The following is a 25,645-nucleotide window of genomic DNA, read 5'->3' on the forward strand; positions in this document are numbered from 1 at the left end:
GGTAATTGCTGCCAGCACCTCTGAGGGAAAGCCGCCCTCAAGTTCCGAGTTCTGCCTGCTGCCAGACAGTCCAGATTCTCCCTGTATGAGCCCTGGGACCCCAGAGATTTCCCGGAACTGGAGTTCAGAGCAGTTGGGAGCTTGTGACTCTCTCCCGATTCAAAAAGACAGCCGCGTCCTCAGGTGCCCGCCCCTTTCCCCGCGCGCCGGAGCCTCCGTACCTCTGCACTTTACTTTCGTAGCTCCTCTGAGTCTGTGTGCTCTTCTCTTTCCTTCTAGTTGTAGAATTTCCACTCAGCCAGCCTTCCTGTGGTTCTGGATGATGACCGTTCTGTCTTTTAGTTGTATTTTTGAAGTTGTTGTCGGAGGCAGCAATTTCCGGTGTTTTCCTATGCCGCCATCTTGGTCTCGATCTCCAAGATAATTCTTGATTCTAAACTTTAGCACTTATTAGCCATAACGTACTAGCTGCCAGACCTTGGGCATGTAACTTTGCCTCTTGGGATTTCAGTTTCCTTATCTTTAAATTGATGATAATAATGGAACCTACGTTATACCATTGTCTTGAGGATTAAATGAGGTCATTTGTGTAAAGTGCTCAACTCAGTACCTGACACATAGTTAATGTTCAAAAAATGTTAACTGTTTAGTAATAATTATGCTATTACTGAAAGATGCTAAAGTCTTCTCTTTACCTTTGCATGTAAAAGAAAACCCATTTCTTACATATGTAGTCATTGCTTATGAAATCATTTGCCTATAGAAATATATAAAAGAATAACCCAACAAAGAAAAGCTGGAGTTCATCACCATAAAACCAAGTATTATATGAAATGTTCTTCTTTAAGAAGACGAAAAAAAATGAAGTATATAAAAATATGAACAATAAAATGGCAATAAATACATATTTATTAACAAATGAATCTAAAAAACACACACAAAGTAAATGAAGAAGCAGAACAGAAACAGATTCATAGATACAGAGAACATTTTAACAGCTGCCAGATGGTAAGGGGGTTGGAGGAGATGGGTGAAAAAGGTGAAGGGATTAAGAAGAACAAATTGGCGGTTACAGAATAGTCATTGGGTTGTAAAGTACAGCATAGGGAATATAGTCATACTATCTAATAACTATGTATGGTGTTAGATGGGTATGAGATTTATCAGGTCGATCAATCACTTAGTAAGTTATATAATGTCTAATCATTGGGGTGAGCACCTGAAAGTAATATAATGTATGTCAACTATAATTGAAAAATGATTTAAAAAGAAATATGTAAGAGAATATAAGGGATATTTACTCTTTTATTGAAGTGGAAGAAGGCAATCATATCACACTATAATTTTAAACAAATTGTGCCCAATCAGAAGTTTTTCTAGGATGTTATCATTTTGTATTGTAGGAGACCAAAATATACTACCCCAAAATATGACTATAAGAGACCAGATCATGCCACCCCAAAATATGCCCCTTTGGCATAAGGATTATTTTGAGCTAATTATTTTGAGAAACAGGAGAAGTTCTGAAAATAGTAGAAGTAACATTTTGTAAGGGAAATTTGTATTTATAAAATCTTCATTTGTGAGGATGTTTCTATATACACTGAGTGGCCAGATTATTATGACCCCCCCATCAGTACTTCGTTGGACCACCTTTTGCCTTCAATACTGCGGCGATTCTTCTTGGCATTGACTCCACGAGATGTTGAAAGGTGATGCGAGGAATCTGACACTATGCCTGATGAATAGCACTGTCCAGTTCTGTGAGATTTGATGGCTGTGGAACCAGCTGCCTGATGGCTCTTTTAACTTTGTCCCACAAATGCTCAATTGGATTGAGATCTGGTGATTGTGGGGGCTACCTAAGCAAGGTAAAGTCTCCCTCATGTTCGTGAAAGCACTCCTGCACAACACGAGCACCGTGTCATGGCGCATTGTCTTGTTGGAAGAAGCCATCTCCATTGGGATACGCCATCAACATGATAGGATGAACTTGATCAGCAATGATAATTAGGTATGTTGTGCTATTCAGTCATTGTTCCACACGAACTACAGGGCCCAAATCATGCCAGGAAAACATGCCCCAAACCATAACACTGCCCCCACCAACTTGAAGGGTACTCATGCATGTGGGGTGCATGCTTTCATGCTGTTTCCGCCAAATTCTCACTCTGCCATCTGCATGATGCAACTGGAAACGTGATTCATCGGATCACATGACTTTTTTCCAGTGCTCAACTGTCCAATCCTTGTGTTCCTGTGCGAATTGGAGACATTTTATCTTGGTAACTGCAGACAGCAAAGGTGTTTGAACAGGTCTTCGGCTTCCATATCCCATACGATGCAGTGTACGGCTAATTTGCCTACAACAGGTGGTCATAATAATCTGGTCACTCAGTGTATAATACTATGTCAGATATGAGGTATTCAAGTCTCAAAAACAAACAACAACAAAAAAAGATTACCAAAAAACAAATGCATCATTGATTCTACTGTCGTGGTAAACAACCTGCTTCCCTATTTATAATGGTCTGGCCCTCTAGCAACTTCAGTGCGAAATTATAGCTGATTTTCCTACAAATGTCAGGTGGTCATAATAATCTGACTACTCAGTGTATACCAGAAAGAGCTCAACTCTTTCAATTTGCATTACAAATAACATGGAAACTAGTTCTTGTGGAGAATGATTGCTAAGAAATAAAGAACATATATCAACTAATTCTCCTGTGCAGAACTTTGAAGCTGTTAACAGAAGTGCATTGTGGACATAAGGATAATTTTGTTATTGAGATGCTTCTTGGTTTTCTTATGCACGTGACAGTTGAATAACTAGCAGAACGACCAGATTTGATGAGACCATGAATTGTTTTATGGTTAAGTGTTTTCGTTCTTCGGTTTCTTTCTTTTTCAACTTTATTGAGATATAATTGACATGTAACATTGTGTAAGTTTAAGGTATATAATGTGTTGATTTGATACACTTATATGTTGCAAATGATTACCACTGTAGTGTTATGTTAGGTAACACCTCCATCACATGACATAATTACCGTTTCTTTTTTGTGGTGAGAACATTTAAGATTTAGTCTCTTAGCAACTTTCAAGTACTTAATCCAGTATTGTTAACTGTAATTACTACATCAGATTCCCAGAACTTTCTCATAATTGGAAGCTTGTATCCTTTGACCAACATCTCCCCATTTTTCCCATCCCCAACCCCTGGCAATCACAGTTGACTCTGTATGTCAGGGTTTATTTCTGGACTCTTGATTGTCTTCCATTGATTTCTATTCTGGTGATAAGTGTCAATCTTCCCTAGTTGATCAAACTCCCAGGGAAGGGATTTATGACAATTGAGTTTCTTTTGGAGGATCTGTCTTTAGGCAGAAAAGGGGAATCACAAAAAGCTGCTCTCGGCATCTGCTGTTTCAAGTGCCTTCAGCTCAAAATAATTCTTATGGCAAAGAGGTATATTTTAGAAAGGTATATGTTTTGATACCCTTCACTTATTATATCTTGATTCTTTACAAATCAATAATAAAATTTAATGGTTAACCTGAAGGTCAATTAACCAGAACCTCTTTTTCCCATATTTTATCTATATGGTAATATACTAAGCACTAGACTCACTCATTTGTATCTTATAATTTAAAATGTCTAGTTTTCATACTTACTAAACTTATGTTGTCCAGGTACAAAGTTCCCTTAGTTTATACCATATTTTCTGAAGCTTGCCCTATTTTTCAGAAATTGGTGATTGTCTCTATTTTCTCTATAAAAGTAGTTTTGAAAAACAGCAGATATCTTTATACAAATTCCTATTAGATGCCAAATACTTTACGAAAGATGTATAGTTCCTGTTATGATAATTCAGTAGGTTTCCATGAAGGTCTTAACTTGAATTGTTAAGACCCTTAAGAATACCTTTTGAGCTGATGCTTCAGCCCTCACTGAGAAAGAAGCTGTGCTAATGTGACCTTGATGAGGCTGCATTGATTATCTGAGATGAGGAAAATTCATAATGACCACTTCATTTAGTGCTTATAGGAAGCTTTATTATCATCAATATTCCTTAACATAATAATTTTAAAAATATATAGCCTCTTACTGTTTATAACTTCATGTTCCCAGTTCCTATAAAAGGATAAAAGGAATTTTACTGGAGTTCCTTTATTTTAAACCAGAAAGTCAGGGCTCTTTAATAATGAAGACATTTTTAGCCTCATTATATAAATGAATTTCTTTATGCTGTATAATGCCACTGTTTAATGATCACTGAAAAATTTGATGGTACTGCATTAATACAGTATATAACAAGATGTCCAGTCTATATAACTAACTTTTAATTTAATGTTCCAGTTATTTTAAGGGAAAAGGAATGGCCGTCAGTGAAACAGAAGAGATTAATTTGTTGTTCAGAGAAGCTTCCTTTATAAATCACTTTTTTCTTTTGTTTGCCTTTTATAATTCTACAAATTTTTTATAAAAAAATTTTACATACTTTGTATGGAAGAAATGAAAGCATTGCTCTCAATTATTCATGTACTACTTTTGTAGACAACACAGGGATGGACACACACTCATCTTTCCTTATATTATGTATGTCAGTTGCCATGACATGGCTTATTATAACACAGATTGCCATGGATGCAATTGTATTCCCTGTATAGGAAAACCTGTTCAATCTTATTTGCCCAATATACTAATATTTTGCATATTTGTTATTGTGTTTCTTTTAATTTATATGTACTCTGCCTCATGCTTAAAATGATTCAAGGCAACTTTGTGATGATGTTAAACCAGGATTAAGGGGGGAGGCTTATGTTATATCTATTTTAAAGAATTCAGTATGTGAACTTTTTGAAAGCTGACAGATGGAGTACAATTTTTTTAAAATATATTTTATTGATTTTTTTACAGAGAGGAAGGAAGAGGGATAGAGAGTTAGAAACATCGATGAGAGAGAAACATCGATCAGCCGCCTCCTGCACACCCCCTGCTGGGGACGTGCCCGCAATGAAGGTACATGCCCTTGACCGGAATTGAACCTGGGACCCTTCAGTCCGCAGGCCGACACTCTATCCACGGAGCCAAACCGGTTACGGCCAATTTTTAAATAGTAAAGAAAATGTGGCATAATTAAGAAGATACTTAATTGAGGGTCTAGAACAGCCGTGGGCAAACTACGGCCCGCGGGCTGGATCCGGCCCGTTTGAAATGAATAAAACTAAAAAAAAAAAAAGACCGTATCCTTTTATGTAATGATGTTTACTTTGAATTTATATTAGTTCACACAAACACTCCATCCATGCTTTTGTTCCGGCCCTCCGGTCCAGTTTAAGAACCCATTGTGGCCCTCGAGTCAAAAAGTTTGCCCACCCCTGGTCTAGAAGGTATATTTTATATTTCAATGCCTTACTAATTTGATGTATGATTCCCCCGTGTGCCACTTTGTTTTCTCTGGTTATTTGCTAATCTATGAAGTGATCCCTCAGATTTTTAAATGATAATGTGAACAGTTAGAAAGGAACTCACATTCTTGAGAAGAAAAGGCTGCAGGGAATATAGATAGGTACATGAGTTGAGAGAAGGAAAGACTGTAGAAATAGGTTCACTAGCAGGGTCTTATGTACACAAGGTACAGACCAACCCATGTACCTAGGGGATTGTGTGAGGGGTGAATGGGGCCCAGTTCCAGCTCAGCCTCTGGAAGCAGGCGTGTTGGTGGGGTTTTTTTTGTTTGTTTGTTTTTTGGTAATTAGTTTACCCAGAGGGGATGTCTTTTTAAAATTTGCACAAAGAAGTCTTAATTGCTATTGCTGCCCCATTCACCAGGTTTAGGTTTGTATCTCAGGCACCAACACTGATCATTTGGTAGTGACCGAATCTCTGCATCGTGTAAGACATCTATGGGCAGTGGAGGGAGGAATGTGGCAGGTGTTTTTTGACTCTGAGTATTGAACTTTAATGGTTAGAATTTATATGTAAATATTTAATTATTTTTTAATGTTTGAAGGTGCAGGCTCAGAAATCAGACTGAGTAGAAATTTCGTTTTCACTTAACAGTTTTGTGACTTTGGGCAACTTCCTTAATTCTTCTAAGCCCCAGTTCCTTATTTAGAAAATGGAGATAATGATAGTTCTTTCCTCATGGGATTGTTGTAAGAATGAAATGGAAAAAAAAGTGTTTAAAGCACAAGCATAGCACAAGTACTCAGTTAATGTTAGCTTTCACTGTAATGATTGTTGTTTATCATACTACATGCATATCTCATAGTGTGTCATATCCTAGTGTCTACTGTATGGAAGAAAAAAATCTTTTTCCTCTGTTTTAGGTTTTCTGGGTGAGACTCTGCAAATTAGACTGGCCAAAGACAGGTTAACAAGAGAAAAACAAGCAGAAGTTTTTAACATATGCGTTGCACTTGTATACATGGCAGCCCCCAATGATGAGTAACCCAAAGGGATGGTTAGAATTTGGGTTTATATGCCATCGTAGGCTAATGAAAGAAAAGGGACTTGGGGCTTCTGGGTGGAGGAGACAAGTTATGGGAGGGTGACCAGGAAAGGTATGGTAAACAAGGGTTGTATAGTAAGGTTCGTCACAAGAGATTGAAGTTAGTGCCTCCCCATTGGTAAGAGTTGTTGAGTCCTCTTCTTCCTTTTACATGATAGGCAAACATCTTTGCAAATGGAAATTTCCTTCATAAATATTTACAAAATGCAAACTTGTGCCCTGCTTTTGGAGTTTTCTTGCATCTGCTGGTTCTCAGTGGCCTTTAGCTCAAAATAATCCATATGCTATAGAGGCTTATTTTGAGGTGGCATAGTCTGGTCCCCTTCACTGCCTACTCAGTCTCTATTATCCATTGAATTCTTTTCATTTGCATTGCCACCTTTCTCTTGGATAATTGCAATAGCCTGCTATTCTGTCTCTCCATTCCCAGTTGAGAGCTATTATAATAGGTGGCCCTGCGGGGGTATATAATACAGCTACCAGTTGAAATTAAGGGGGACAAGAGTGGGGTTGATTGCTACAGAATAGAAAACATTGGGAACATCCTTTGTAGAGTAATTGGTAGGGCATCTATAAGGATTGTTTTGTGAATTAGAATTGAGTTCGTTTACTCTAACTTTAGAATTTTCTAAAATAATATTCGACAACCAGAATTGGAGTCAAGAAAGTAAATGGAGTCTGTCCAGGGTTGAAAACGTTTGTATGTGGAATGCAAAGAGGATCAGGATTCTAGGAGGGTGAGATTGAAACTGCTGACCATGAGTTCTAGGATGTGAAGCTAGGCACTTGAACCTACCAGACAAGAGGGTAAACTGAGAACACGGAGAGGTAAAAACAAAGTGAGGTTAAAGAATAGGTTTATTGAAGAAGGGAGAATAGGTAAATTGGGCTACATTCAACATAGAAAACAGTGAAAAGGAATGAACTTGAGCTAATGCTAAGCAAGTTGCAGAGGAATATCATTTATGTGAGATTTTTAAGACGTGTAAACAGTTCTATTTTTTCTCCCCCATGCTTTACCATACTTGAAGTCTCTTTATCAGTATTTCAGGCAAAATTCCCACCAGCTTGTTTCTCTGGTCTCCCAAAGGGCATATGAAAAAATGTTACCCTGTTAGATGCAACAAATGACCCACTAATGATGATGAGACACAGACCTACTAAATTCGATACAGAAAAGGATAAAAAAGCAGATGAATTTAGGAAAAAATAATGCAGGATAAACAGTCTTATACCTAAACAGCACTAAATCCTACTAAGGCAGCATTTGATAACTGATGTTCATGATTAAGACGTGCCGACAAAAATTGATTGGTATATTGTTTTTATAAAGCAAGGAGAATATGTGATTATTTTAAGATTTTCATGAAAATGGTTATGATATAAAAAATAACTTTTGGAAACTAAAAGGGGTAAACTTTATGTATATGGGAAATTCCCTTATATGGAACACTTCAAGCTTGTTTAAATAAAGAATTACTATAGTGTGAAACAGAAGATGGTAGCTTGAGGGAGAGAAATGGAAATATATAATTGTTGCTTGAGATATATTAATATACTTTTTTGCGTTTTTTTTTTGACAGATTGTTTAACGAACAAAAGTGAAGAATTATCAATTAGCACGTTAAACTTCCTCAATCAATTTAATAACACCTTGACCTGCTTTGAGCATAACCTTCAGGTATTTTATATCTGATACTTGAAATTAAAATGAATAAAAAATAATTCCAACTCTTATGGCATTAATCTATACACACAATGTAGAGAAGTTAGCGGACCTGGATGTCTGCTGAATTTTTCCATTACTAGCCCTTAGGCAAATCACAGAAACTTTAGTTTTCTTTTTTATACCTTAGGGATAGCAAGATCTACCCAGCCTACCTTCAAGTATTTTGTAGTGAGGACCCAGTGAGATACTGAACATGAACACATTAACTGAGACGTGTGATTGTTTAACTTACTAGTAAACGTAATGTTCTGTCGGACAGTAATTTACTTTGCCTTTGTGCAGTACGGTATTTTGCAATGCATATGATTCTGTGTGTTTATAGGAAGCTTATTCTTTGCGTCAGTATTCACTTACATATATTTTACCTACTTAAAAAGGCACTGTTTAGTAGGTAACTTTGAGTATTGAATTAATAATATAAAAGGTAGCCTTCAAGAAACCTACCCTAGTGGTTTTCAGTTTGTCCAACTCTGATCTCTGAATGTTGGTATTGGAACCTCCTTGGTGGTGGTGAGGATGAGATTGGAACTCTGATAAAATTATAGTTTTGAAACTCCCTTAACAAGTAAATCATCCCTACAAGTAGATGTGAACATATTTAGGATATAGATATGTATGATTTCCTCATGATAACACAGAATTATGAATTTTCCTGACAATAATAAAAACTGTTCGGAAGGATGTTAGTAGATAGCCTTTGTACTAATAAGGTTGGGAAATGCTTTACTACAGGACTTCACAATTATAGTGGAGTAATGTGTGTTGTAAAACTCTAAATTGTAATTTTTGTATATCAAACCTATTTACCCAGAAACTCTTTACTTTAAGAGATTAGTATTCTGATGAATGCATTTTAGGGAAATTAGCATTTCTCCTGGAATGTTAGTTGCAAATATTTTTCCTAGTTTGTTTTTTGTCTTTTTATTGTGTTTTTCTTTTTGTTATGAATAAATTTCAATTTTTATGTTAGATTTATAAAAAATATTTAATGGTTTGCAGATTTTGTGTCACACTAGAAGGCCTTTTCCCACTTTGAGATTATTTTTTAAAATTTTCTTATGATTTCTTTTAGTATCTTTGTGGTTTTTATTGCTATGTTAAAATATATGTGCATTTAAAATTTTAATATAAATGCCTAAATTACACTCTCCCATCAAGGGTCTGTGCTCAATTTTTGATTGAACGCTTTTAGCTAAATGCACAGTTGTTCTGTGAAAAAGAGGCAATGGGCCATTTCTTGTGACAGAACTAGAGTCTTAGTTTCTCTGTCAAATAGATGGTGAGGCTAACGTTGTGGGGGCTATATCATGTTACATCCTCTTATTATTCCTTTCTCTTTCATTCTGATATTCAGTTAACATAGCATTTCTCCAGGCCACAAGGTGAAGAATAAAGTGAACTGACTCTTTAGAAAACACAGCATTAGTCCTAAGTAAAAAAGACTGAGATTCACTAACATACTATCTTATATGTTATATCCATTACCTTCATTTTAGGTTAAAGAATTCTTTGGTGTTAGTCCCTTTTTGTTGAGTAGAAAGGCCTGGATTACAAACCTTGGGGTAAGAGGATCATGTGGGATGTAGTTTTAGTGACTTTTCCTTTCCCATTAATAAAGTCCTGTCTGTTGAAGTCAACATAGGCAAGCTCATATTTGATTTATGCGGTGAAAGTAGGATACATAAGAGCAAATATGTAAAATGGTAAGATAATTTAGGAAATTTTTGTTGTCTTCAGTTAACAGAGGGTAGTGCAGTAGTTTTCAGAATTTAGAGGTAACTGGAAAGTGCCAATATATTTTGCTATGTGCTTTACATGCCAGGTTTCTAATCCTTGGGACCTATAATACAGGTAGTGTAGTCCTCCATTGTAGATGATAAAACCGAGGCTCAGAGTGACTTAGCGACCTGCCCAACATCATAGCTCAGCACTTACCATACTCTGTTATTTCCTGTTTTCTAGGAGGGCAAATAGCTTACATTAAAGAGATGTAATGTTTATTGTATGTATTATATGTGCCTTTGACAATTTAGGAGAGCATACACAGTCTTCTGCAGTTAAGAAACTATTCAGAAGTATGCAAAAACTGTCGCAATGCGTACAAAACTCTGAGTAGTATGTACAGTGAAATGCAAAAAAGGAATGAACTTGAGAATAAGGCTGAACCTGGAACACATTTATGCATTGATGTGGAAGATGCAGTAAGTACTTTGCTTCTAATAAGATACATATTTTACAGTGTTGTTGAATATGCCTTCAGTATTATTACCCCTTTCAGAGGTATATTGGAATCTTCATATTTTGTCTTCAACCAGAAATAACTAATTATAAAGTAGTAAAGTTTTAGAATATCCTTATCTGTCAAACTAAAATGGAAATCAATCAGGTCTTCATAACTGAGTTGATACTTTGGTACATTTTGATTTTTAAGTTTAATAATTTGTATCATTTTCTCAGTTGTGTGGGCTTTGTTATGTGTTTACATTTCAGTTTCTTATTCATGTGTTGCTGATTCAAGAAGTTTTGCTGTCATGTGTTTCTGAAGCCATTCCTCAATTATTTCCTATCCCATTGCTTTATTTCTTTATATCTATTATTATCTGAAAATTTTCTTTGTTTACTTATTTATAGTCTGTCTTCCCCCACTAAAGTATAAGCCACATGAGGATAAAAGGACCTCATGCCCCTTTTTGTTTTCTGTTTAGTATTTAGAACAGGGTCTGGCATATAACAGGCCCTTAGTAATATGTATCGATGGAATGAATGGTCAACAAAAAAGCTTTTTCTCCATTGTATAGCCTGCCTTTTCATGGGGCACCACAAGATGGCGATCATGCCTTTTTATAGGAATATGATGTCTGAGTATTGAGGCTTAGAGGAAAGTGAGTAATTACTGGCTAAACATAGAGAACTCAGGGTCAAAATTAATAAACTTAATGGCTGAGAATGATGAATATGAATTATCATAGCAGCCCAGAGTTAACTATAGTGGATCAATAATATTCAGGATGGCAAAAAGCATTTCAAATAGATGCACCCTGGGGATTTTTGTGGGTTTTTTTTACTGCTTTATTACCAATGTCTAGAATAGTACCTGATTTCTTTCCCTTTTTTTAATATATATTTTTTTTATTGATTTCAGAGAGGAAGGGAGAGGGAAAGAGAGAGAGAAACATCAGTGATGAGAGAGAATCATTGATTGCTGCCTCCTGCACGCTCCCTACTGGGGATCGAGCCTGCAACCCAGGCATGTGCCTTTGACCAAATTGAACCCAGGACTCTTCAGTCCCATAGGCCGATGCTCTATCCACTGAGCAAAACTGGCTAGGACAGTACCTGGTTTCTTGTAGACTCTCAATAAGTAATAAATATATGTTTTTAAAACAATAGTCTATTTCATTGTTTTTAAAATAAAGAAGAAAAATGAATATTGGTTCTGTGACATAAGTGGAATTATACAAGAAATCAACATGACTACCTATTTTAGAACATCCTTCTTGCAATAAGCAAAACTTACAGTAAACATACAATGTATTATTTGTAAACGTACCTCAAGTAAACAAAATCCAGAGAAGAACAGTTTTCTATATTAAATTTGATAATTTCCTTGTATTATCAGACTGACAGAAATCAAGAGCTCAGTGAAAGTAAGATATTGCTGCCCTTAACTTGTATCTATTGTATGCTACTAAATAAGATACTAATATTGTCTAAGAAAGTTTCCATGACTCATTGGGTATTATGTACTTAAATATATTTGCCATGAGTATGAATCTTTCATATATCTCAGATAAAATATTAGGCATTTCATAAACAGAGAAGCCCTATAAAGTTGATATTTTTATCTTCATCTAAAAATATTGCAACTAGATTAGAGATTACATATGTAATAGGAAAAAAAATTTTGTGAGTCTCTCCCCGCTCCATTCCCCACATTTTATTGAGGTATAATTGACAAAATTATAATATAATTAAAGTGTATAACGTGATGATTTGACATGTATACACTGTGAAAGGATTCCCATAGTCGAGTTAATTTACACACCCATCACATCATATAGTTACCCTTTTAAATCTTTTTTAATGGATGAAGCATGGTCTTACTATATTCTTATTGACACAAGTTCTCTGTGTCAACTCTGTGAAAGGTCAACATTATTTGGACATTAGGACATTATTTTGGACATAAAGGTTAACATTATGAATTTAGAATATGAAATTTTTGTATGGATATAAATTTATACAATGACTAACTAATTGTGAACCACCTTATTTCCTGGCAAAAGATATTGTACTCAACGATCCATAGATTTATTTTACCATGTATATTTAGTCTAAATTCTAAGTGTTTGTTTAGTTATTAACAAAATAATTGTATGAAATTGAAGACAAACTAAATATAAAATAGAGTAATATTATTTGTTATTTTTCCAGATGAACATTACTCGAAAACTTTGGAGTCGAACTTTCAATTGTTCGGTCCCTTGCAGTGATACTGTGCCTGTAATCGCTGTTTCTGTGTTCATCCTTTTTCTACCTGTGGTCTTCTACCTTAGTAGCTTTCTTCACTCAGAACAAAAGAAACGAAAACTCATTCTACGTAAGTGTCTTTTTATAATTGTTCATTTATTTAGTTAAAAAACTGTATTTTAAAAATTTAGGCCTGGCCTGGCCAGCATGGCCCAGTGGTTGAACATTGACCTATGAACCAAGTGGTCCCGGCTTGATTCCCAATCAGGACACACGCCCAGGTTGTGTGTTTGATCCCCAGTAGGGGGCATGCAGGAGGCAGCCAATAAATTATTCTCTCTCATCATTGATGTTTCTCTTTCTCCCTGTCCGTTCCTCTCTGAAATCAATAAAAATATATTTTAAAAATAAAAATAAAAATTTAGGCCTGTTTTAAAAATGATATATACTCTGAGAACTCAAAGTTTATTATCCTTAGACAATTCTTTACTTCCAATTTCACAATTATGCTTACTAATGAAAGAGATGTATAAGAAATTTATAAGTGCAGATCATCAAAAGTCAACATACAGTATCTTTCAGATGCTTTAACTGAAAAAGCTAGATTCCCTGGAATAGGTTGGCAACAGCGGAGAAATAAGCAACAAAGATGTTGAAGACCTGAAATGGCCACAATGGGGAGATAGAGACAGCTCTTAGGCCCACTGGAGCCATGGCAGAAGCACCTGAAAGTGCAGCTGGCAAGGATAAATGATAGCTTACACACAGTTTATTTCTGAACAAATTGAAATTGCAGTTGCAAGAACATTACTTGACATATAGCATGTGCTCGATACAAATTAATACCTTTCCTTTGTTCCCATCAAATAGGGCAGAGCAGAAAAAGCACTAACTAGAAGGTCCCATTTAGCTGAAGGAAAATGCCTCTAAGTCTCTTGAGATGCTTGTTTATTTTCAGAATGAAAGTAAGAGCTTCTCTTTTAGTAATTTTAGTTTATAAAAAGAAAATGTTTTTTGGAAAAACCCCCTGTCCCCCCTTTCCCTCTGGTAATCTCCATACTATTGTCTGTGCCTATGAACTGAAGTATTATTTTTTTTAATCCTCACCCGAGGACATTTTTTCCTATTAATTTTTAGAGAGAGTGGAAAGGAGGGTGGGAGGGAGGGAAGGAGAAAGAGAGGAGAGAGAGAGAGAGAGAGAGAGAGAGAGAGAAGCATGGAGGTGAGAGACATCAATTGGTTGCCTCCCGCAGGTGCCCCCACTAGGGCTGGGGATCGAACCTGCAACCGAGGTACATGCCCTTGACTGAAAATTTAACCCTCGACCCTTCGGGCTGACTCTCTCAATCAACTACTGAGCCAAACCGGCCACGGCTGAATTGAATTCTTTTAAGAGAAATTTATATTTGGATTTCTAACTTAGACTTTTGAATATGTAATTTTATTATACCTTATAGCACTTCCATTTGTGAGTACTTTCACCTATATTACATATTTAAGATTGTGATGTTCAATATGATATAACTTACGTCTTTTTTACTTGGTACTGCTTCTAACAAAGTTATGTTTTTTGAGTTTGATAGAAAAAAATAGACTTAGGTTTTAATTCTTAGAAGATTGAACCTATTCTGATTCAAATATAGAATTAATAGATGAGTACTATATTTTTAAAAAAATACTATAGTTTACATTAAAATAATGAATAATAATATTTAGAGAATTAAGTTTAAGTTAATACTTTTGATTTATATAGCCAAACGTCTCAAGTCCAGTACCAGCTTTGCAAACTTTCAAGAAAATTCAAACTGAAACCTACAAAATGGAGAATTAACATCATATCCCATGGATGAATGGTGAAAGATACAGCTTGGTCCAAAAGAAGATAAAGTTCTTAAGAAATTTAAGGACTTCTGATTTATTTTAAAAAATAAGAATTTTTGGTTTTTCTTTCCTTTTCCACCCCCTTTTAAAGGTTTTGGGTATTTTTAATTTACAGGCATAGCAATGTTGTCTATTTTAAAGTCTATTTATTATAATAACAAAATATGCAAGGACAATCTTTGTTTTATTTTGTAGGCATATTACTATTTGTGACTTCTGGTATCTTATTAACAATATCTCAAGTAGCAAAGTTTTTGAAAACCGACATTTACAAATTAATCAGTTATAGCAAAGACTTTGAAAAAGAAATATACTTGCCAAAAAGTAGCAGATCCAAAGATTAATTTACATTACCATGGCAGTATTATTGTTACTTATATATTAAATATGTCATGTTATAAATAATAAGTAATTCAGTCTCTAGTTTTCTTAAAGTCATTTTTGAAACCACTAATTATAGACCTCCCTAACAATTTTTAAAAGTGGAAAGACCCATTACATTTATCTTTGTAAAAAGATTTATGGTAACTGGTTTCTTACTTGACTTTTATAAATACTATTTTACACCTTATTTTTGCCTTTATTTCATAAGTAATTTGAAATCATTGGACTGCTTTATTATATTCAGGGCAAGATGGATTCTTTTTATACCAGGGATTTTGCATTGTGAATTACATTAAGTTGTTTGGCAATTTATAATTTATTACTACTTTAAGTCAAATGTAGCATTATCACACTGTATTTAAATTGTGACTTTTTAATGGAGATTTTCTTAGGATATTTGGGGATTTTTGGAAGGGAGATACTGGAGGAGTAAAAAGAAGCGTAAGATTCAGACAGGGACCTGTGGGGATGCTCACAATAGGACCACTAAATGGTTTATACTAGGGGCATGAGTCAGAATGAGCTGATACAGAAAGCAGTTAAGATGATGCTTATTTTTTCTAAATTATTTAAATCAGATAAAAGTGATATGATTGATATGAAGTCAAATACTTCACTCTCAGAAAACATTCTATTTGGAATGTTTCTGTCTTTTTTAAAAAGCTTCATTTCTGAGTTGTTTACAATTTTTCCCCTCAGGTTTTTAGTCTTAGGTATTTCATTTGTTAATTCCTAGTTACTTTCTTGGTGGAAACAGGCTTTGTATTAAAATGAGTTTGGTTAAATGTTACAAGAATTTGAATATCTTTGTGTACTGTAAAATACTCTATAAGAGAGACAAGAAGGTGTTTTTGTTTTTAAATGTTTACCGTATAGGCAGAGGGAAAGAAAAGGCTCATTCTTGGATATGTAACATATCCACAAGCTGTAACTGTCTAGTCTGCTGTGATCCATTAAAAATGTGCTGGGTTTGTTCTGTTGTTACTGTTCCCGCTGCTGATACTAATAGCACTATTATGATTTGAAGCATATAGTTGAGGGCCATTGAAAGCAATCTTTCATTAATGCAGATAAACCAGTTTACATGTGCAAAGGTACAGAATGGCATATTCGATTCTATAAGTAGTGACTCGGAGCACTTTTGAATATTATGTATTTCTAAAAACCATCGCTTTTGGAAATGTTTGCTAATAAGCACTTTAAAAAAGAAAAGGCAGCCTTTACTATTTTTCTGGTTGAATCATTGCTCTTTAGAAGTTGCATCAGAAAGAGATGTATTAAGTATTAAATACTATACTAAAGTGTGTAAATATTTCATTTTTTAGTCATATTGAAAAATTCTTTGCATAGTTCTGAATTCTTAGACACATAGCATTTGTGTGTACAAGAACATCTTTAGTTTTTTTGACACTTTGAAATAAACAAAGTAGCTTAAGGAAATTGCAGTGCCATATTTGATTTTTAAAAATTCCTTTTTAAAATTTGAGCTGTAATTAAACATCACATTTCAGTTTTTCAGGTATTGAGTTTAAATATCTACTTTAAAGTACCATCTATCTTATAATTTTGCTGCAAATAAAAATGTACTTTTGGATTTTGTGTTGTTGTTGGATTTGAGAAGTAGGAATAGCATCTGCTACCTTAAAGTGTAACTCTAAATCAATAAATAACACCAGGGCATAGTTGGTAAATATTACTTCCAATGGGACCAGTATTTTGATTGTTTTAAAAAATACCTTTTTATTGATTTTAGAGAGAGAGGAAGGGAGAGGGAGAGAGAGATAGAAATATTAATGAGAGAAACATCAAAATCGATTGGCTGGCCCTGACCGGTTTGGCTCAGTGGATAGAGTGTCGGCCTGAAGGGTCCCGGGTTCGATTCTGGTCAAGGGCATGTACCTTGGTTGCGGGCACATCCCCAGTGGGGGGCGTGCAGGAAGCAGCTGATGAATGTTTCTCTCTCATCAATGTTTCTAACTATCCCTCTCCCTTCCTCTCTGTAAAAAAAAATCAATAAAATATATTTTAAAAAAAAATCGATTGGCTGCCTCCTGCACCCCCCTTGCTGGGGATTGAGGCTGAAACCCAGGCATGTGCCTTGACTGGGAGAACTGGGACCTCTTGGTACCTGAAAAGATGCTCAACCATTGAGCCACACTGGCCAGGCAGAACCAGTATTTTGTAATGTTTTATGGATGAGCTCTACTTTTTACTGCAATATCTACACTAATAAAAGAGAAACATGCAAATTGGTGTCACTCTGCTATGCCCACCAGCCAATCAGGATGAGTATGCAAATTAACCCAACAAAGATGGCGGTTAATTTGCATATGCAGGTACGGAGCGAATACTGAAGGCTCTGGCCTGAGCGAAGTCTGAAGACTGAAGAAGACGACTGAAGACTGAAGAGGCTTGGCTTCTCCCCTGCGGCCAGAGCGAAGGCCTGGGTCCTGGGTGCCGGGAAAACTGGTGCCGGCAGCCAGGGGAAGGAAGGCCTATTGCACGAATCTCTTCGTGCAGCGGGCCTCTAGTACTCCTTATAAAATGAAATGTTTTCCCAGAACAACATTGAAGTTGGGTTGCATTTCTGACCCAACTACAGGTAAATAATAGGCATCACCAGCAATGAATTGTGAATGCAAAAATATAGTAGTAACCTATGTAGCACTTTATTTATTTTTTATTTTTTCACATTCCATATTAGTCTGTATTAGTTTCAGGTGTACAACATAGTGGTTAGACAATCATACACTTTACAGAGTGGTCCCCCTGATATTTCAAGTACTCCCCCCACCCCCCCCGGCCTGTACATAGCTATTACAATATTATTTTTCCCCCATTGACCTCTCCCCAGCCACTCCCACCCCCCAGCACATGCCCTCACCCCCCTAGTGTCTGTGTCCATTGGTAATGCTTATATGCATGCATACAAGTCATTTGGTTGATATCTTACCCCGACCCCCACCCTCCCTGCCCCTGCCTTCCCTCTGAGGTTTGACAGCTAGTTCGATGGTTCTCTGTGTCTGGATCTATTTTTGTTCATCAGTTTATGTTCATTATATTCCACAAATGAGTGATATCATGTGGTATTTATCTTTCTTTGACTGGCTTATTTCGCTTAGCATAATGCTCTCCAGGCCCATCCATGCTGTTGCAAATGATAAGAATTCCTTCTTTTTTATAGCAGCGTAGTATTCCATTGTGTAGATGTATCATAATATTTTAATCCATTTGTCTGCTGATGGGCACTTAGGCTGTTTCCGAATCTTAGATATTGTAAACTGTGCTGCTATGAACATAGGGGTGCATATATCCTTTTTGATTGGTATTTCTGGTTTCTTGGGCTATATGCCTAGAAGTGGGATCACTGGGTCGAATGGGAGTTCCATTTTTAACTTTTTGAGGAAACTCCATATTGTTCTCCACAGTGGCTGCACCAGTCTGCATTCCCACCAGCAGTGCACGAGGGTTCCTTTTTCTCCACATCCTCGCCAGCACTTGTTTGTTGATTTGTTGATGATAGCCATTCTGATAGGTGTGAGATGGTACCTCATTGTCGTTTTGGTTTGTATCTCTCGGATAATTAGTGACTTTGAGCATGTTTTCACATGTCTCTTGGCCTTCTGTATGTCCTCTTTCGAAAAGTATCTATTTAGATCCTTTGCCTATTTTTTTATTGGATTGTTTATCTTCCTTTTGTTAAGTTGTATGAGTTCCCTGCAAATTTTGGAGATTAAACCCTTATCGGAGATAACATTGGCAAATATGTTCTCCCATGCAGTGGATTTTCTTATTTTGTTGATGGTTTCTTTTGCTGTGCAGAGCTTTTTATTTTGATGTAGTCCCATTTGTTTATTTTCTCCTTATTTTCCATTGCCCTAGGAGCTGTATAGGTGAAGATACTGCTACGACATATGTCTGATATTTTGTTGCCTGTGGTTTCCTCTAAGATTTTTATGGTTTCCCGTCTTAACGTTTAAGTCCTTTATCCATTTTGAGTTTATTTTTGTGTATGGTGTAAGTTGGTGGTCAGTTTCATTTTTTTGCATGTATCTGTCCAATTTTCCCAACACCATTTATTGAAGGGACTGTCTTGACTCCATGGTTTGCTCTTGCCTCCTTTGTCAAATATTAATTGAGCATAATGGCTTGGGTCAATTTCTGGGTTCTCTGTTCTGTTCCATTGGTCTATATGTCTGTTCTTGTGCCAGTACCAGGCAGTTTTGAGGACAATGGCTTGATATCTGGCATTGAGATCCCTCCTACTTTGTTCTTTCTCAGGATTGCTGCGTCTATTTTTTTTTTTTATTCCATATGAATTTCTGGAGAGTTTGTTCTAGGTCTGTGAAATATGCCATTGGTATTTTAATGGGATTACATTGAATCTGTAGATTGTTTTGGGTAGTATGGACATTTTAATGATGTTGATTCTATTAATCCATGAACACGGTATATATTCTTCTATGTTTATGTCTTCCTCTATCTCTTTTTTTCAATGTCCTGTAGTTTTCCAAATATAGGTCTTTTACTTCCTTAGTTAAGTTTATTCCTAGGTATCCTAATTTTTTTTGTTGCATTGGTAAATGGGATTGTTTTTTTAATTTCTCTTTCTGTTGTTCATTATTGGTTTATAAAAACAATAGATTTCTGGGTGTTAATTTTGTATCCTCCTACATCGCTGAATTTATTTATTAAGTCTAATAGTTTAAAACTTCCAGCAAACAAAAGCCCTGGGCCAGACAGCTTCACAGGGGAGTTTTACAAAACATTCAAAGAAGAACTAAAACCTATCCTTCTCAGACTATTCCAAAAAATTTAAGAGGAAGGAATACTTCCAAGCTCTTTCTATGAAACCTACATTTCCCTAATCCCAAAACCAGATAAGGACACTACAAAGAAAATTACAGGCCAATATCTCTGATGAACATAGATGCCAAAATCCTCAACAAAATCCTAGCAAATCGGATCCAGCATTACATTAGAAAGATCATACACTATGACCAAGTGGGACTTATTCCGGGGATGCAAGGATGGTACAATATCCACAAATCAATAAATGTGATACATCCCATAAACAAACAGATAAAAATCACAGTCATATCAATTGATAAAAATCCTCAGCAAAGTGGGAATAGAACAGTCATACCTCAACATAATAAAAGTCTCATATGTCGGACCTACAGCCAACATCATACTCAATGGGCAAAAACTAAAACCATTTCCCCTAAGAACAGGAACAAGACAAGGTTGCCCACTCTCACCACTCCTGTTTGACATAGTAGTGGAAGTGCTAGCCATAGCAATTAGACAAGAAGAAATTAAAGGCATCCAAATTGGAAAAGAAGTAAAACTGTCATTCACAGATAACATAATATTGTACATAGAAAACCCTAAAGATTCCTATGTAGCATTTTAAAATGGAAAAAAATATGTTCTAAGTCTTTTATAGTTTCTGTCTCTCTGCTGAAATTCCCATCAGTTTTTGCTTGCTGTCCATCCATTCCACTAGATTCTTTAGGAATTTAATCACAGTTATTTTACTTATTTTTAACATGTCATTTTATTGGAACTACCTTTTTTTGTTTGTTTGTTTTGTTCTTCCTCACCCAAGAATATTTTTCCATTGATTTTTAGGGAGAGTGGAAGAGAGAGAGGGAAAGACAGAGAGAAACATCGATGTGAGAGAAACACATCGACTGGTTGCCTCCTGCACATGCCCAACCAGGGAGGAGCCTGCAACCGAGGTACATGCCCTTGACCGGAATCGAACCCGGGATCTGTTGGTCCGTAGGCCAACATTCTATCCACTGAGCAAACCCAGCTAGGGCTAATCACAGTTATTTTAATTTTTTGATTGAGAGAGAAAGAGAGAGAGAGAAACATCAACATGAGAGAACATTGATCTGCCTCCCACAAGTGCCCCAACCGGGGATTGAACCCGCAACCCAGGCATGTGCCCTGACTGGGAATTGCACCTGCGACCTTTTGGTGCACAGGAGGACACTCCAACGAACTGAGCCACACAGCCAGGGCAATCAACAGTTATTTTAAAGTTCCTATTGGATAGTATCAATATCTGGGCCACCTCTGGATCTAGTTCCGTTGACTACTTTATCTCTTGATAATGGGCCATGGTCATTTTTTCTTGCTTTTTAATGTATCTTGTAATTTGTGATTGAATGTCAGACATTGCATTTGAAAAAAACAGAAGAAACTGGTATAAATAGTATATATATACCTACAAATGGGCAAATCTCTCCTATTAGCCATTAATGTCGGGGGGACCAGGTAACTATCTGTATTTGAGTTTTATTGCTGACCTTCAATATAACACAGATTTCAAATTCCTCCAGTGGTGGGCTGCTGCTACTTTATGTTTAGTGTGTGGAATGCCAGAGCTTTCCTCAGTGTTCCTGCTTCACCCTCAGCTTTCAGCTGACTGTACATCTATACAAAAGTGCGATCTCTCACTTATCCTACCTACCTCCTAGCTGTAGAGATCTGTTGCTTGTTTCTTTGTGCAAGACTTGTAGTTGGGGCTGCAGTCTCATGCAGGCCCTGTGCTCTTAACTAGTTAACTGCTACACATCCAAAACGGAAACCATCCCCACACACCATGATATTTTGAATTTAATTTAAAAAATCAACTTGCAATGAATATTATAAAAATAAATATTACTCACAGTCGGGTGTTCTTAAATATTTTCAGCTGAAAATTCTCACGAAAAATGATTTTACAGTTGGTCAGAGCTGCCATTTAGGGAAAACATGGCGTGTGGGAAAGGTCCGCTGCTTGCGTCTACAGACGCTTAAAGCGTACAGTGGGTTAAACTTTAAGTGTGGGCCTTCCTCTCCTTGTGGCAGTAGACTCTGCATTGTAATGGGGGTCTTAAGTGAGTGAGTTCCCTGTCCTCTCTCATAGGCAGCAGAACAGTATCAGTGCAGGATCCTGGTCACAAGTGGGGTGACTCCTGCGCCCCTCCACCACCACAGCCAACCTTTTCCTGGCACCAGGGGACAGGAAGGTTTTGTGCCACTCCTCTAAATGTTAAGAGAGAAAACAACAACAACAACATGAGATTGATAACTTTGGAAAACATAAAAAAGGAATCAAGTCCCCAAGGGGGGAGAGGGGAGTAGTGAAATTAACTCAATGGAAGGGTTTTGTAGCAAATAAGACATAGAGATAGATAATTAAGACTATATTAGAATATCTCTAGAGGGAAACACTTAGGAAAATAATTTTAGTAATACAGGTGAAGTGTAAGAGAAATAGTGAACACAGTAAGATGATTTAAATGTATTTAGAATCCCTGAAGCAAAGAAGAGGTAAATGGGACAGAAGCAATTTTTTAAAAAGCTAATAGCTGACAATTTTTGAAAACTGGTGAAAACGTCACAGATTATGAAGCCTAAGCCAAACTTAAAACAACCCAAAAAAAACCTAGTCACATTCACAGTAAATGAAGACTAAAGAAAAACATCTTACAAAACATCTAGAGAAAAAAGACATTACCTTCAAAAGAGCAATAGTTAAACTTATTGCTGGTTTCTCAAAAGATATATGAAAGCCAGAAGGCAAATGGGAAATTTTCACAGTGCTAAAAGAAAGTAACAACAATCTAGAAATCTATACCCAGCAAAACAACAACAACAACAAAAAAACACACGTTCTTCAAAATTAAAAGAGAAATACTGTAAAGGCATCTCTGAACATCAAGGCAATTATCACAAATAGGCCTGCGTTAACGGAAATAAGACAGGTGTTCAAGCAGAAGTGAAAGGAGCCTAGATGGAAAATCAGAGGGGCAAGAAGAAAAGATTGATGAGAAGGGTAAAATCTGTGGACAAATCTAAATAAATATTGACAGCATATAACAGTAATGCACTGTGGGGTTTAAAACATAACAATGGCATGAAAGTCGAGATTCTTGGAGTTAAAATGTTTTAAGATCATTGCACTGTCTGGAAAAAAAGGTTTTTTTGTGCTGTTGCTGGAAGTTGAATTGACTGTCAAATGGGTACTGCTAAAGACTTTTGTTATTTTTAAATTGGATTGAAGGAACATTCTCCCTCAGACCCAATTCCACTTCTTTCATGACATTTTTAAAATGACTTTCTTCTGCTTTTGACTCTTAACATTTCTTAAAGAAGCAGCTTACCATAAAGGACAAAGCCAGGGCTTTCAAGTCTGTCCGGGGTTTACACTCCTGCTTGTCCCTTTACTTGGACAAGCAATTTACAGGAGCTTTCCCTTTTCACACCTGTGACATCGAAGGTAATAACACTAGCCTCTCAAGATTATTGTGCAAATTAAATGAGATTAAGTATACAAAGAGCTTGCAGTGTCATGGCCAATACTGAGAGCCCCGTGCTGCTCCATAAGAAGTAGTCATCTTCCTCGTGGGCTGCATTGTGCACAAACTGTACTGTGCAGTTTGGCACTTGATTGATCACCCTCCCACACTGCCTCCCAGGTTCCTATGTTTGTGATGATTCTCCCTCCCCTCCTGACCAGATTGTAATCTTCTCCAGGTCAGGGACTATATCTCCTTTTCCTCTTGTATCCCTAGTTCAATGAATGGTTTTTGGAGTCAAGAGTAATACTTGTTTGGAGAAAACGTGTAAATGAGATGAAATACACTCCTGAACCACACATTGTGTTGGAAGGTGTCTTCATAGCTGCCATTGCAGAAGGATGTCTGCAACCTTGAATTAAAGTTCTTCAGCTGCCCATGAAAAGCATAAATGGTGAAAGCGTCACTAATTAATGAAAAGAGAAAAGTGCTGTTTTACTATTTAGAAACCCTCCAGTTGAAACACTGAAGAATCCAGCAAGGCCAATGCTGAATATCATGGATTGCTGCCCTTAAAACCAACATCTCAAATCATATATAATACCCTTCCTGGGCAAGAATCCCATCTGCTTAATCTCTGCTAAATGAGTGTATTTTAGATCTGACTGTTGAAAAATACCAAGCTAAATCAGTTTAAAAAAAAAAAAAAACCAACAGAATGCTCATAACTGGTTTAATTGATCTTTCAGTAATCACACACATTACCTATTTATTTGCTATAATGAACACGCCATTTCAGCTAAAATAAAATTTAACTGCTCAAATTGTGGCATTACAGGCAGGGAACTTTAATGCTGCTTTGTGTCCATTGTAAGTTTCAGCAGTTAAACAATATGGTGTTGTCATTTCTTCCTTTGTCATCAAGACCGTTTCACTTAGGATTAGGGCTCCCCAGCCGATTCTCCTGATGGAATATTTGAAGCAGCAAATTTCTATATGTAAGTTACAGCCTGGCAGCGATGACAACATTCAGAATCAAACCCATTGGCCTCATCAGCACTCAGATTGCACTGCTCTTGGTGAAGCCCCCCTCTGCTCTAATGGTGATGACTCTCGCCTGCCAGGCAGACTATGCAAGGAAAATCGGAAGGGGGTTGGCCGTGCATCTGGAAAATGGCATTGTGATGACTCAGGTGGGATCAGAGTTTAGAAAATCAATCCAAGTTCCCCTCAAATGAACAAACATTCACCTGTTCTCTGCGTCAAGGTCAAATCCCACTTCAGTGGAGCTTTTTAGACTGTTCCAGCCCCACACACATCTCTCTCTAACTCTAGTTGCAATTATAGTTCTCCCTACATTACTTAAGACTGATTATTTATTGATTTATATGAGTCATATTGTTGTTCTGTATGGGCTAACACTAGTCTCTTCAGTTAGACTGCAAACTCTCAGAAGTTGGGGACTAACATCTACATGATTCTGGGCCCATAAGAAGGGCCCAATAATAGCACCTGTCTGAAGGAAATACCCCTCTGTGTGATTTGACCCTTTATGACTCTGCCTAGATAGTCTGCAGTGGGGACAGCAGCCTGCAGGGAGCTCCTAAACCTTATTACGCCTTCTCTTCTGTGGGTCAGATTCCATGTTAACTGAGAAAATCCTTGCTGACCATGTTGGTAGAAATGGGGAAAACTGTTGAAAAGAGCTAGAAGAAAACTTTCTTATCACACACTTCCCTTCAACCCCAACTATTGAGCAGGAGCACGCTTGGGTAGAGCTTCCTTGTGCGTTTATTCACCACTTTCCCCCAGTCTCACCTCTCCTGCTAAGATCACTGCCCTGATAGGTGGAACTGCCCCTCCCCTCCCCATTGCGATAATAACAGGCTATTGCAGTGATGGTGAACCTATGACACGTGTGTCAGAGGTGACACGTGAACTCATTATTTTGGTTGATTTTTCTTTGTTAAATGGCATTTAAATACAGTGGGGCCTTGAGGAGCTCATTAACTCAAATAACTCAATGCAAAAAATCGGCCGAGAGACAGCTGGTATCTCAAAAAACTCGTTAGTCGGGACACTCGTAAGTCAAGGCCCCACTGTATATAAAATAAATATCAAAAATATAAGTCTTTGTTTTACTATGGTTGCAATATCAAAAAATTTCTATATGTGACACGGCACCAGAGTTAAGTTAGGGTTTTTCAAAATGCTGACACACCGAGCTCAAAAGGTTCACCATCACTGGGCTATTGCATTTTCCTGTGTCAAACTGGTTTGCTCAGGTCTCTGCTGGGCAGGCTGCCCTTGCTAGGTTGGATGGCTTCCAGCTATGTTCTTCTGGATAAATTTCGTGTGGATCAGGAT

General features: G+C 36.8%; 1 protein-coding gene across 1 annotated transcript in view; it reads left to right on the forward strand.

Annotated features, from left to right (window-relative positions):
• OSTM1 (osteopetrosis associated transmembrane protein 1) overlaps positions 1-25,645 on the forward strand; it is a 70,352-nt gene that overhangs the window by 35,424 nt on the left and 9,283 nt on the right. Inside the window, exons 5-7 of the mRNA XM_014531278.1 lie at positions 8,101-8,198; positions 10,280-10,447; positions 12,681-12,846. Coding sequence (XP_014386764.1) covers positions 8,101-8,198; positions 10,280-10,447; positions 12,681-12,846 — 432 coding nt within the window. The remainder of the gene's footprint in view (positions 1-8,100; positions 8,199-10,279; positions 10,448-12,680; positions 12,847-25,645) is intronic.

The sequence above is a fragment of the Myotis brandtii genome, unplaced genomic scaffold (assembly GCF_000412655.1).
Source record: "Myotis brandtii unplaced genomic scaffold, ASM41265v1 scaffold8, whole genome shotgun sequence".
Lineage (NCBI taxonomy): Eukaryota > Metazoa > Chordata > Mammalia > Chiroptera > Vespertilionidae > Myotis > Myotis brandtii.